The sequence below is a fragment of the Kogia breviceps genome, chromosome 5 (genome assembly GCF_026419965.1).
Source record: "Kogia breviceps isolate mKogBre1 chromosome 5, mKogBre1 haplotype 1, whole genome shotgun sequence".
Classification (NCBI taxonomy): Eukaryota; Metazoa; Chordata; class Mammalia; order Artiodactyla; family Physeteridae; genus Kogia; species Kogia breviceps.
This window is the reverse complement of record NC_081314.1, coordinates 45,882,560-45,894,743: the sequence shown is the minus strand read 5'-3', so window position 1 is coordinate 45,894,743 and position 12,184 is coordinate 45,882,560. Positions and strand designations below refer to the sequence as shown.

Here is a 12,184-nt window from a genome sequence, read left to right as displayed (position 1 = left end):
ATTCTGTTTTAAGTTAGAGTATGATGTCTCCTTTGCTCAAAACCCATCAGTGGCTTTCTGTCGCACTAAGAGTAAATGCCAAAATCATTACAGTGGTCATCCATTCCCTTCTGTTCATTGCATGTTAGCCACCTGGATTCTTTGCCTTTCCTTTTCTCTTATGTCTGGTCCTTTTTTACTTGCTAATTCCTCTGCCTTGAATACTTTCTGCCAAATTACCAGCATGGCTTGTTTACTCATCTTAAGGTCTTTACTTAAAAATATCCCTCTTCTTGGGACTTTCCTGGTGGTTCAGTAGTTAAGACTCCACGCTCCCAGTGCAGCAGCCCCAGGTTCAATCCCTGGTCAGGGTAGATCCTGCACGCTGCAGCTAAGACCAGGAGGAGCCAAATAAATAAATATTTTTTAAACATTTTTTTTGAAGTTTAAAAATATCCACTTTCTTGGCTTTATATTTTTTTCTCTCTAATATTTGTCACTATCTAACATACTATATATTTTAGTTTTTTTATTGTCTTTCTCCACACTAGGTTCTTTGGAGACAGAGATTTTTTATCCTTTTGTTCCCTGCTGTGTCCTTAACACTGAGAACAGTTTATGGTATATAATGGTCAGTGAACATTTGTTGGGTGAATTACTGGCTTTTTGTGTAGTCGTACACATCTGTTTTGTATGTGAGCATAATTAGAGTTAATGATTCTCAAATGGTATTTTAGTAAAGTAATTCAGTGATTTGCCTTTTAATGAAGCTTTTCTGTTGCCATTGTGAAAGTCTTTGAACATAAGTTCACAAAGAAAATTAATATTTTGCAAATACTGAGGAAAAAGAAGGAAAAGTAGCTTATTTGAAGAGATAGGCAACAGAAGCAGACCTAGAATGAAAAGGTAGTATTGGTTTAGTATAAAGAACATTGGTCTGGGGCCAGGATGATCTGAGCCTTGGACAAGTCACTATAAAATGAGATAGTTTAAATGATTTCTATATTTTCCAGTTTACAAAATCCTACAATGATATTTGTGTAGATTTTTCTGTAACAAAACCATGAATTTGAATTGATTATATTCATAAAATATACGTACAAGGAAAATATTCCTTAATCTCCTGCTTTTCATGTTTTATTTTAATCTGATCTTGTTCTGTAAATGGAAGAAATAATTGGTTTTCTCATGTGAGAATGCACCAAATAAGCAGAGATAGCAGATTTCTTTAGCAGTGTTGTAAAGCTTGGGTTCTGTTGACTTCCTTAACTTGGTTGAATCTCATTTGCTTTCTTGTTCTTCATAATTTTTCCCAGTGTCTTTCCCGAGTGTTTTCTTCAACTTGTTATTCAGTCAGTTCCTGAAATTGTGTTTCTTCTATAAAGTACTCAAAACCTTTGAAGAGAAATGATCACTCTTGCCAGGATTTGATCAGTCTCATTCTAAAAGAGAAGGGAGTACCTTCCCTTCTGCTCATATAAAATTCAAACATGTATTGTTTGGTATAACAGGTTTCTCTATGTGTTGTCCTTAATCACTTTCTATGTGATTCTGAAAGTTCACCTTGCAGCATTTCCCATCTTTGAGAGGGTTGGTTATATGTGTCTCATCAAACTTATGGTCATTTCTTAACCTTTTTTCTTTCCCTACCAAACACCTCCTTGCCAGCAACACACATGCACAGACACACATACACATAGAGTTCATTTGTTTGGTAATGATCTCTGTCACCAAATCTATTGAAAGCTCAATGATTTCCATGTCCTTTTGGCATTTGCAGCATAATTTAAGGCCAAAAAAACCCTGCAAAATGTGAAAACACAGAGCAGCTATGCCAGAGCCACACAATATCTTTTCATTGTTTACAATTTTGAGCTATGACTTTCTCAGTATTCTTAGCATAGATGTTATTGCCATGGGTAGTAACTTGTACTAATGGCAATTTAAAACATTTTTGTGACTTTGTTTTTTGAAGTTGATAACATTGATAAAATTTTTGAGACGTAAAAGATGTTAGAATCCCTTCACTCTACAGATGAAGGAATTAGTGCCCATAAACATGGTAACTTGACTAAGATGACAGTAATAAAAGGTAGAGCTGGGACGAGTAGCCATATACTAGTAGTTTAGCCATATGGTAGTTACCCATTTTGGGGGGAGACATGTATGTATTCTTGTATTTTCTCCTCTGTTATGTGTGTGTGTATATACATCTCTTGTACAATATAGGTGAATATAGAAAACTTAGGAAATTTAACTTTTTCCTTTTCTTCTTACCTTTGTTTTCTAACTTTTCCAGATAGATATGTATAACTTTTGAATTTAATTTATTTCCCTATTGTTTGAATATTGATTAGTTAAACTCTACTGTAATGCCATTCCTTAGAGTTAACAACTATTAACAGTTTCTAACATTTTTGTGATTTTTATCTTTTTTTTTTTTTTAATTTATTTTTTGGCTGTGTTGGGTTTTCGTTGCTGTGTATGGGCTTTCTCTAGTTGCAATGAGCAGGGTCTACTCTTTGTTGCTGTGTATGGGCTTCTCATTGTGGTGGCTTCTCTTGCTGCAGAGCACGGGCCCTAGAGCACGTGGGCTTCAGTAGTTGTGGAGCATGGGCTCAGTAGTTGTGGCTCATGGGCTCTAAAGTGCAGGCTCGGTAGTTGTGGCGCACGGGCTTAGTTGCTCCACGACATGTGGGATCTTCCCGGACCAGGGCTTGAACCTGTGTCCCCAGCATTGGCAGGCGGACTCTTAACCACTGTGCCATCAGGGAAGTCCCTTTGTGATTTTTAATAAAGTACATTCATGTAATTTAATAAGTTAAGTTAAATTTCAATGCTTATAATTTACATGTGGATCATTTTAAAGTATGGTATCTGTAGATTCGAATTATTTCTTAAAACTTGTCCAAAAGCTTGCCAAGGTTAAATCTGGCCTCCTACAGTGAATTTACTTTTAAACTTCTCTTATACTCAACCTCCATTCATGTTTTTACTTGTCAGAGATAAGAACTTGCTTCTGCTTATGAAGACTTTTGTCTATCACTAGTAGTGCTAATTAGAACTTTTCTCTCCTACTGCTGCTATTAATAAATATTATCGCTGAGAAATAAATCCACAGTTTGAGCAAGCATATAATGTTAAGCATTTAACATTAAGCATTTAACTTTTTATTGTCATAAATGTGAAGTTGGAATTTATTTGATAATCACCTGCAGTTTAACAACATATATGCTATTTGGCAAAGGCATAAATAAGCACCATAATGACTGCTGCTGGAGAGATCAACCAGTGGAGATGAGAGGAGGGAGAAATAGGTAAAGAATGGGAAAACAGACTTTTATAGTTTTTTATTTTTAGCATTTCGTTTACCATATTTATTGGGTTAAACAGCTCTTGTACTTATGTTTAGGATGAGATGGTTATATAGGTTGAAAACACTAGTAACTCACTTTTAATTCTCTCTTTTTGTATATGCTCTGTTTTCTACCTGAAGTGCCTGTCTAACTGAATTTCCATTCAGTCTTAAAGATTCAGCTTATATTTCATCAGCTTATATTTCATCTTTATTATAGTCTCTCTGCTGTTAAGGTTAGTATGCACCTTATAACACATTACATATATTTAAATAAATAAACTCAAGTAACATTTAGAATGGTGTTTGGCACCCAGTGTTTGCTAAGTATTAGGCCTTATTACTATTTTATTAAATTGTATTTTTTTGTCCTAAGAGTACTACCTCCTTAAGGCCATGGATATGCTGTGTCTGGTCCATCCTTGTGTTTCTCATGATTGGCAAGGAGGTGATTAATAAATATTTGAATAATTGAATGTGTGCTTTTTAGCAGGCTCTAAGTAGTAATACAGTAGTAATCCACTTTGGGGGGAGGATTTGTGTGTGTGTAACTTTTTAAAAACTGCTTTATTGGGATATAGTTTATTTTGCATAAAATTCACACATTTTAAGTATAGAATTAAATGATTTTTAGCAAATTTTCAGAGTTGTGCTAACATTACTACATACCAATTTTAAAATATAGCTCATCACTTCACAAAAGATCTTATGCCTGATAAATTTTTTTACTCTTTTGATTTTTTGTGCTATTACCTAAGTATCAGTATTCCTAAGGTAAAAATGACGGGCTGGGTGAAATAAAATCAAAGTATTATATACCTTACCTTTGAATGACTAACTTTAGAATTTTCTTTAAACGTTTTTCTCTAGTAAGACTTACTGAGTCCTTACTGATCTAAACCCTAACTTTTTACTCAAGAAAATTTAAACCATTCCATTTCATACAGTAAATTATTACATCATCATATCTTAAATTAATAGTTTTTAAAGTTTTAAAGAAAACAGTATATTATATGGATAAAAAGTGACTTAGAAATCAACTAGCCATAAATTGGAAAGAAAGTACTCTACTTTTCACCCCATTGGAGCAGAGAAAGTAATTAATCCCTAGAACCTAGCACAGTAATGGATACATAGTAATTATTTGTTAGTTTTAAAAACTACATACGTATTAAATGGAAATACCATTCTGTGTTTTGTAAGATTTACTTGTTTGAATTTTTTGACAATTTCTTGTTCCCTTTTGCCTGAATTTAGAACTTTGAAGCTGTATTACAAGCAAAGAAATATAAAAACTCTGGATGATCAGAGCAGCCTGAATTCTGCTCTTTATTGGGGGTGGGGGGCTGGAAGCGGGCACCCTCTACAGCCTTTGTTTTTTAGATGGTCTTTGGCCTATAAATAAGCCTTTGGCCAGTTTGGCAGCCTTTTTGGAATTCTGATTGACAGCTTACTGCATCACTTAAGTCATGCGAATCCAGTGTATGTAGTATGTAAAAACCCTTCTCTTTAAGATAATATTTAGAAAAAGAAGCCTTGTATATCTCTTTATGAGATCTCAGAGAAATAAAAGTCCTTCTTGATTCGAGATGGGGTTGTGATTTGAAAATGTCTAAATATCTAATACCACTTTTAAGACACTTTGGTTTTTGCAATAAAAAACATGGGTAAATGCTGTCAGGTTGTTGCGTAGGATATCTTTCTATTACTATTTCATTCAATCTTCTCTTTACCTTGGAGCTAACAGCTTTCTGTCAAGAGAAGAAAACTCTTTCTTACTCTGTTATAAAGAGGTTGTCAGTTCTTTTATTTTGCAAATGTTTCCGTGGATAGTAATAGCCCAAAGCTTATGTCACAGCAACTACAGTGCTAAATTGTTTTGATAAATCCTTTATTAAGAGTTTCAAATTATCAGAAACTCCAAATTTAGTAAGTAAGATGCACAAAATGGGGGAAAACTGTGTGTAAATAAATATTTAGGTCAATATATAGCAGTTGTTTAGGATTTATTAATAGTTTGCTTTATTAAGCAGTTAAAGCCCATTCATTGTACATTAATCCCACTTCTTTAGATGGGATTAGAGACTAGACTAGAAATAATCTCTGTCCCTCAAAAGTCTACCTTTTACTGAGAGAATTTCCAGTGCATTAGAGGAATAGCAAAGTTAGTGAGGATACAGCAGAATGAATGGAGAGAGTGATAGGAGCTGAGATCTTAGAGGTGGTAACCAGGGAGGGGATGAGGTGGGAAGACTTAAACCATTATAATGACTGGGCATTTACTCCAAAATGTAGAGCCATTGGATGGTTTTAAAGAGGGGAGTAACATGACCTGATTGACTTTTTAGAAAGGAGTTATAAAAAGGAGAAAGGAGTTCTTTACCGAGTCCTTATTCCCATGGAGTCTATGGGTGGAATTCAGGAGGTCCCGGACACTTAGAAAAAAATTAATTACATCTTTGTTTTCACTAACTTCTAACTGAAACAGTATTCCCTTCAGTTAATAATGTAGCCAATAAACCTCAGTAGATATTAAAGTTACCTGTGATTTTTGTCACCACCAATAAAAATCAGATTATTGTTGCAAAATATGTTTCATCTAATATCTTATCCAGTGTATTGGGCTTTCTCTAGTTGTAGCTAGCGAGGGCTACTCTTTATTGTGGTGGCTTCTCTTGTTGCAGAGCACAGGCTCTAGGCTCACAGGCTTCAGTAGTTGTGGCACGCGGGCTCTAGAATGCAGACCTAGTAGTTGTGGCACATGGGCTTAGTTGTTCCGTGGCATATGGGATCTTCCCGGACCAGGGCTCGAACCCGTGTCCCCTGCATTGTCAGGCCAGTTCTTAACCACTGCACCACCAGGGAAGTCCTCTATGTTAGGTAACTTTAAAATGAGAAAAACACTTTAAAAAACAGAATGGTTACAGTATGTGGTACAATAATTAATATGCTTCTTAGGAATAATGAAATAGATCTGCCAATACCACCATGGAAGATGTTTAAGATCTTTAAATAAATAAACAAAAATAAGGTGAAGATCAGAATAAATAGATAAGTGTGTCAGAATCATAGTAAATCTAACAATGTTTACCTTTAGAGAAAGAAACTATGAATGGGCAGGAAGGTTCTCTCCCCTTCCCCCACCCCTGCTTTTTTAAAGCAGTTGCATTTACTAACCATATACATATATTAGTTTTTAAATAGGGAGTTCATATGGGGGGTGAGATTACCTTGTATATACATATTACTTTTTAAATAGGAAGTTCATATAGGGGGTGAGATTATGGGTTCTTTTATTCTTTGTACCTTTGTGTTTTTAATAATTCTTATGTTACAGTTTAAAATTTTTATGTATATCCAATATTATAGCTCCATTAATAATTTCAAAGTGATGTTCAGTATTTGAGAATGTGAGTATGAAATGAAGATAGGAAGTCATCTATATAATATAATCTTTATTATGAGTAAAGTATGACTGTATATATACGAGTAGAAGAAAAGATAAGGGGATGTACATTAAAATGTTAATATCAGTTTTCTCTGGGTGATGGTATTTGAGGTGATTTTTTTAAAAATAGTTTTCTTTAATTTCTTGTAGACTATGAGAAGACAACGAAATGAAGTTGTAGTTGAATTAAGGAAGGTGAGCCTGATTAATATTGGGTACTTTCAAGCATAATTCTCACAATCTTACAGCGTATAGAGAAATTAGCAAACATATTAATCTCAAGTGCTTAATTTGCATTTCTTTTTCTTTTGAAAATGGAAAGATTGACTAAATTTGACAAGCTCTTGAAGTTGACAAGATACAGTTTGTCCACTATCCAAATATAGAGATAAACACATTATCAAATGATTTTTTTCTTCTGTAATTTTAAATGATTTATATAAAGTGTATGTCATACTAAATAGTTCTGCTATTTACAATAGTAATTACTCCATAAAAGGAACTTGGTACTTAAAAATTTCATCAACTTTTCAAGTATTAAAGTAGGTTAGTTGAGAATATATTTTTAAGTTTGTCCCAAACATTTTTAGTGAAATTCAAGTGACCTTTAAGTTTTGTAAGGTATTGTTGATTTTTGTCTGATTTTGAACTGCCCAGCTTTTGCTTTGACTTTGTTTTTAGGTGATAAAGAGAAGCTCCCAGATGATGTATAAAATGGTTCAGTACTTTAAAATAAATATATATGTTTGGTTCTGGCTTAAACTGTACACTGTCTTTTTTAATCAAATTATTTTGTTTTTTAGTTTATTTTTACATTGTTCACGGTTCATTGAAAAATGTAATATTTGGGGTTTGGGGCTCAAATTAGTGTTGCTTAAGTGTTTAATTCACAATTTGGTTGAATTTTCTGCATTTGCATTTTACTTTTAAAAGGCACTTCATGTTTTTTTGTAGGCACAGGACTGCCTAACCTTTGTATGAAAGTATTTAGCTTTTTAAAATTTAACTGAAGTTTTTTTTTTTAAAGAATAAAAGAGATGAACATCTCTTAAAGAGAAGGAATGTACCACATGAAGATATCTGTGAAGACTCTGACATAGATGGTGATTATAGAGTGGTAAGTAATTGTTATTCTGGTAATTTAAAAATACCAGTGAAAAAATTTTACATAAATACAGAATTACAAGGTGATTTTTTAACATAGTTTTCTCTAACTTTTTTCCCAGCAAAATACCTCTCTAGAAGCTATTGTTCAAGTAAGTTGAGTTTTCCCCCCTTTTCATTTGTATTTCTTGGACTTAACAGCTAATTACTGTGTATCTGCATCAAAAATTGTTTTGTTTTTTTATAGAATGCTTCAAGTGATAACCAAGGAATTCAGTTAAGTGCAGTTCAAGCTGCTAGGTAAGTTAAATCTTAAGGACATATTTTGTAACTTACACAGGAGTTCTCTTTTGGGTTTTCACTATATAGTCCTGTTTCTTATATTAACTTTGACGACAAACAATAAAGAACAGTCATAGACCAGCTGAATTTATTTTCAAAATTATTCTCTGATTTAGAGTATTAAAATTAGCAATTTTCTAAACTCACTAATACATTGAGGCTTTAGTGTGGCTAATAGGTACAAATGCTAGGGAAAAGTTGATTTGACAGGGTATTGCTATAGACTAATAGAAAAACATTATTTATAAAGCTTTTTACCTTTTACTGATTAATAGGTATTTAGTTAATAGGTATTTAGTTTTATTAAAAGTCAGATTCATCAAATCCTGCTCAGGTAGCTAATTCTTCTCACAGTCCTCATATTGATCAAACAATGAATTGAATTAAAGCTTATTGTAGCAGTGTACAGGGAAGTACACATTAAGATTTAGGGCTACAGAGACTCCCACTTCTCAGTCAACGTAAGAATATTTAGTTTAGTTATTTTTGCACATTTCTGTTATAAAACCTATACACTCATATTTTAAGGGAAAAACAAAAAATTATTACTGAGACATTTGTATTAATAAATAGCTTGGGGAAGACATGGTTGTATCATAGTACAATATAGTGGTTTCTTTGGGGTTTTTTAATTAATTAATTTATTTTTGGCTGCATTGGGTCTTCATTGCTGCACGCGGGCTTTCTCTAGTTGCGGTGAGCGGGGGCTACTCTTCATTGCAGTGTGCAGGCTTCTCATTGCGGTGGCTTCTCTTGTTGCAGAGCATGGGCTCTAGGGCACGCGGGCTTCAGTAGTTGTGGCACATGGGCTCAGTAGTTGTGGCGCATGGGCTTAGTTGCTCCGCAGCATGTGGGATCTTCCTGGACCAGGGCTCGAACCCATGCCTCCTGCATTGGCAGGCAGATTCTTAACCACTGTGCCACCAGGGAAGCCTCTTTGTTTTTTTATAAATAAAAGAATAACACCCTGTGTTGTAATAGTAGGAAAGAGACACTTAAGCAAGAAATTGATTCTAGTTACAGAATTTTAAAGTAAAAAAAAACTTCACAGTTTTATATAATATCCAGTGCATGAGTCCCTTTTATGTTTATTAGACTGTCCTACTTCTGTGTATTCACTTTAAATGACCTAGAACACATATGGAAATTATAGAATTAAAGTGTTGCCCACCACAGGTAGAAGAACTTCTTAGAGAGGACTTTGCTATGTAGGAAGAAAATCATAGAAGTTTTCACATCTCAAAATGGCAAATTAATGTTAATAGGAAGAATGATTAAGAAATTGATACATTATGCTCACCATTGTCAGAGTTGATTGTAGTATTGGAGCAGCTCTTCTCAACGTGAGTTCTGTAAGATAATTAAAGCCCTAAGGCTCCTAAGGCAGCGGATCTCAAAATACAGTGTGTGGATCCCTAGGAGAGCTTGGGATAACTTCAGGGGGTATTATTTTCACAATAATTCTAAGACTTTATTTGCCTTTTTTTGTTGTTGTTTTTACTGTGTTAACATTCACATGGTTGTTGCAAAAACAACTGTGGGTAAACTACTGGCACCTTAGCACAGAGCAAGACAGTGTCACCAAACTGATGATACATTGTAGATATTGTATGCCTCATTTTACAGTCAAAGAAAAAGAGACATTTCTCTTTAAGAATGTCCTCACTGAAGTAATAAAAAATAATTTCTTTTATTAAATTTGAAATCTTGATTAAGAAAGACTGGGTTAATTTCCTGTGTTGTGCAAAGAATCGTACCATTTATTACGGAAAATACTGTGAAGAAGCATGTGGAATAATTACTGCTTTGTAAGAAGTTTAGAACCTAATCGGGAAGGCAAAACTATATTAAAAATAGTGATGCTCAACAGCGAATGTAGCCATATGCCATGTACATATTCTCGGAATTCAGAGAGGGTATTTTGAAAACATTTAACTTGAAAAGATAGAGTTTGAATAGGCAAAAAAGAGAGCATTCCAAGTGTGGGGAATAGGATTTGAAGGGCCTAGAAATTAGACTGAAATGGTCGGACGGACAACTGACCTGTTTTTGAATTACAGAGAATAAGATTAGCTAGATAAATAAGATGGAGCCAGTTTGTGGAGTGTTATAAAAAACTTGGTCAAGGAGTTTACACTGATAGGGTAGTAAACTAGCAGCCATCACTTGGTTTATATAGGGGAATAATCTGATTAAGCTTGCTTAAACATTGTCTTCATATAGTAGTGCAGGGGATTCAAATGGGTGAAGGTTTGTGTTAGGCCACATTTAGGTTTTGTCAGCTAAAACTGCAGTCTGCCATATGTGTAAACAGGTACTAGGTATTGTTGTTTTACCCTCTAAGCTCCATGAGAGCAAGGATGTGTCTGTCTTGTTCACCTTAGTATCTCCAATGTCTCTCTGGATATTTTCCTGTGTATTGCTGTGTTTATTTCATTTCCTTTAGTTGTTACGAGAATGTTGTTGAGCTTTTATGACCTTTGATTTGGTATATAGAGTAGGATGAAGAACTGGACACTAGTATCAGCTATAAACTTGTACCAGCATCCTATCTGCTTTTGTCCTAACTTAAAAAGAAGTGGTTCATGTCTTACCATTTTTTCCTAATTATTAGTAATCTCTGTAAATTTATAAATTAATCTTTTTATAATAGAGAAAAGGTTGCATTATTATAATTTAAAAAGTAGCTTGCAGGGAGAGTATTTGTGCCAAATATTCAGTTTATTGTAATATGTCAAATGTGAATTTGAATTTAATTATATGTCATTAAGTTTCACAAGGGGTATATTTGTATCTCTTATAGGAAGCTTTTGTCCAGTGATCGAAATCCACCAATTGATGACTTAATAAAATCTGGAATATTGCCTATTTTAGTCCATTGTCTTGAAAGAGATGACAAGTAAGTACATTATTTTAAGAAGTAATTTAGGATTTATCCTTTGCAGAAGACAAGATTTTCTTGTAGTTAGTTTGGTCTTTAAAGAAAAAAAAGGGGGGGGGCTATGAGATGGAGTTGAGAAGCCAAAGTGAAAAACAGTGTAAGGTATGTTTACACCAAGAGAGGAAAGTAAAGACCAAATGGGAACTTGAGAATGATATATTTAACTTTAAAGCTTTGAAAATGGGCAAGAACTAGTTTAGCCAGATAGGTACTTGAGAAAACTGTTTGGGCAGTAATGTGCAGGTATCTTAATAAAGAGTTCTTACTAAAAATAAGAACACCTGAGGAGGTTGTATGCTTTTTATACCGAAGAGATGTTTTAAATAGTCATTGGAAGTTAAAAAAAAAAAAGTACTGGGTGCATAGATCTTTTGAATAAAAATATTTAATACTTTTAAAATGCTAGGGGGAGGAGTGGTTGGTAGGTATTTGGGCCAATGTAGAAATTCCTGCTGTTTAAAATATTTGTTTTTTGTAGTCCTTCTTTACAGTTCGAAGCTGCATGGGCTTTGACAAACATTGCGTCTGGAACCTCTGAACAAACTCAAGCAGTAGTTCAGTCCAGTAAGTTGGTTATTAAGAGACAAAATTGTGATTTTCAAAAAAAAAGTTAATTAAAAAACTCAGTGCTTTTCCTAAAAGAATAGAGCTATTAATAGTATAAAGTAATTAAGTATTTTTTTGTTTTTTGGTGGTTTGTTTTGTTTTGTTTTTTGCGATACGTGGGCCTCTCACTGCTATGGCCTCTCCCTGTTGCGGAGCACAGGCTCCGGACGCTCAGGCTCAGTGGCCATGGCTCACGGGCCCAGCCGCTCTGCGGCATGTGGGAATCTTCCCAGACTGGGGCACGAACCCGTGTCCCCTGCATCGGCAGGGAGACTCTCAACCATTGTGCCACCAGGGAAGCCCAAGTATTTTGAATTCAGTAACAAATAAGGTAGTTGAAATAGGCCAACTCAAGTATGTTACTTTGATCATCTTGTCCCATTGGCTGACATTTTCTGTTTGCAAAAAT

General features: G+C 34.3%; 1 protein-coding gene across 3 annotated transcripts in view; it reads left to right on the top strand.

The window, feature by feature from the left end:
• Positions 1–12,184, top strand: part of KPNA4 (karyopherin subunit alpha 4) — a 52,033-nt gene that overhangs the window by 15,181 nt on the left and 24,668 nt on the right. The window contains exons 2-8 of one of the 3 annotated variants that reach the window (XM_067033924.1): positions 3,476–3,570; positions 6,933–6,977; positions 7,810–7,899; positions 8,009–8,038; positions 8,134–8,186; positions 11,032–11,127; positions 11,648–11,733. In XM_067033924.1, the coding sequence (XP_066890025.1) occupies positions 6,936–6,977; positions 7,810–7,899; positions 8,009–8,038; positions 8,134–8,186; positions 11,032–11,127; positions 11,648–11,733 (397 nt within the window). In that variant the 5' untranslated portion in view covers positions 3,476–3,570; positions 6,933–6,935. The remainder of the gene's footprint in view (positions 1–3,475; positions 3,571–6,932; positions 6,978–7,809; positions 7,900–8,008; positions 8,039–8,133; positions 8,187–11,031; positions 11,128–11,647; positions 11,734–12,184) is intronic. The other 2 variants (XM_067033923.1, XM_059064983.2) reach the window with 2 other exon arrangements.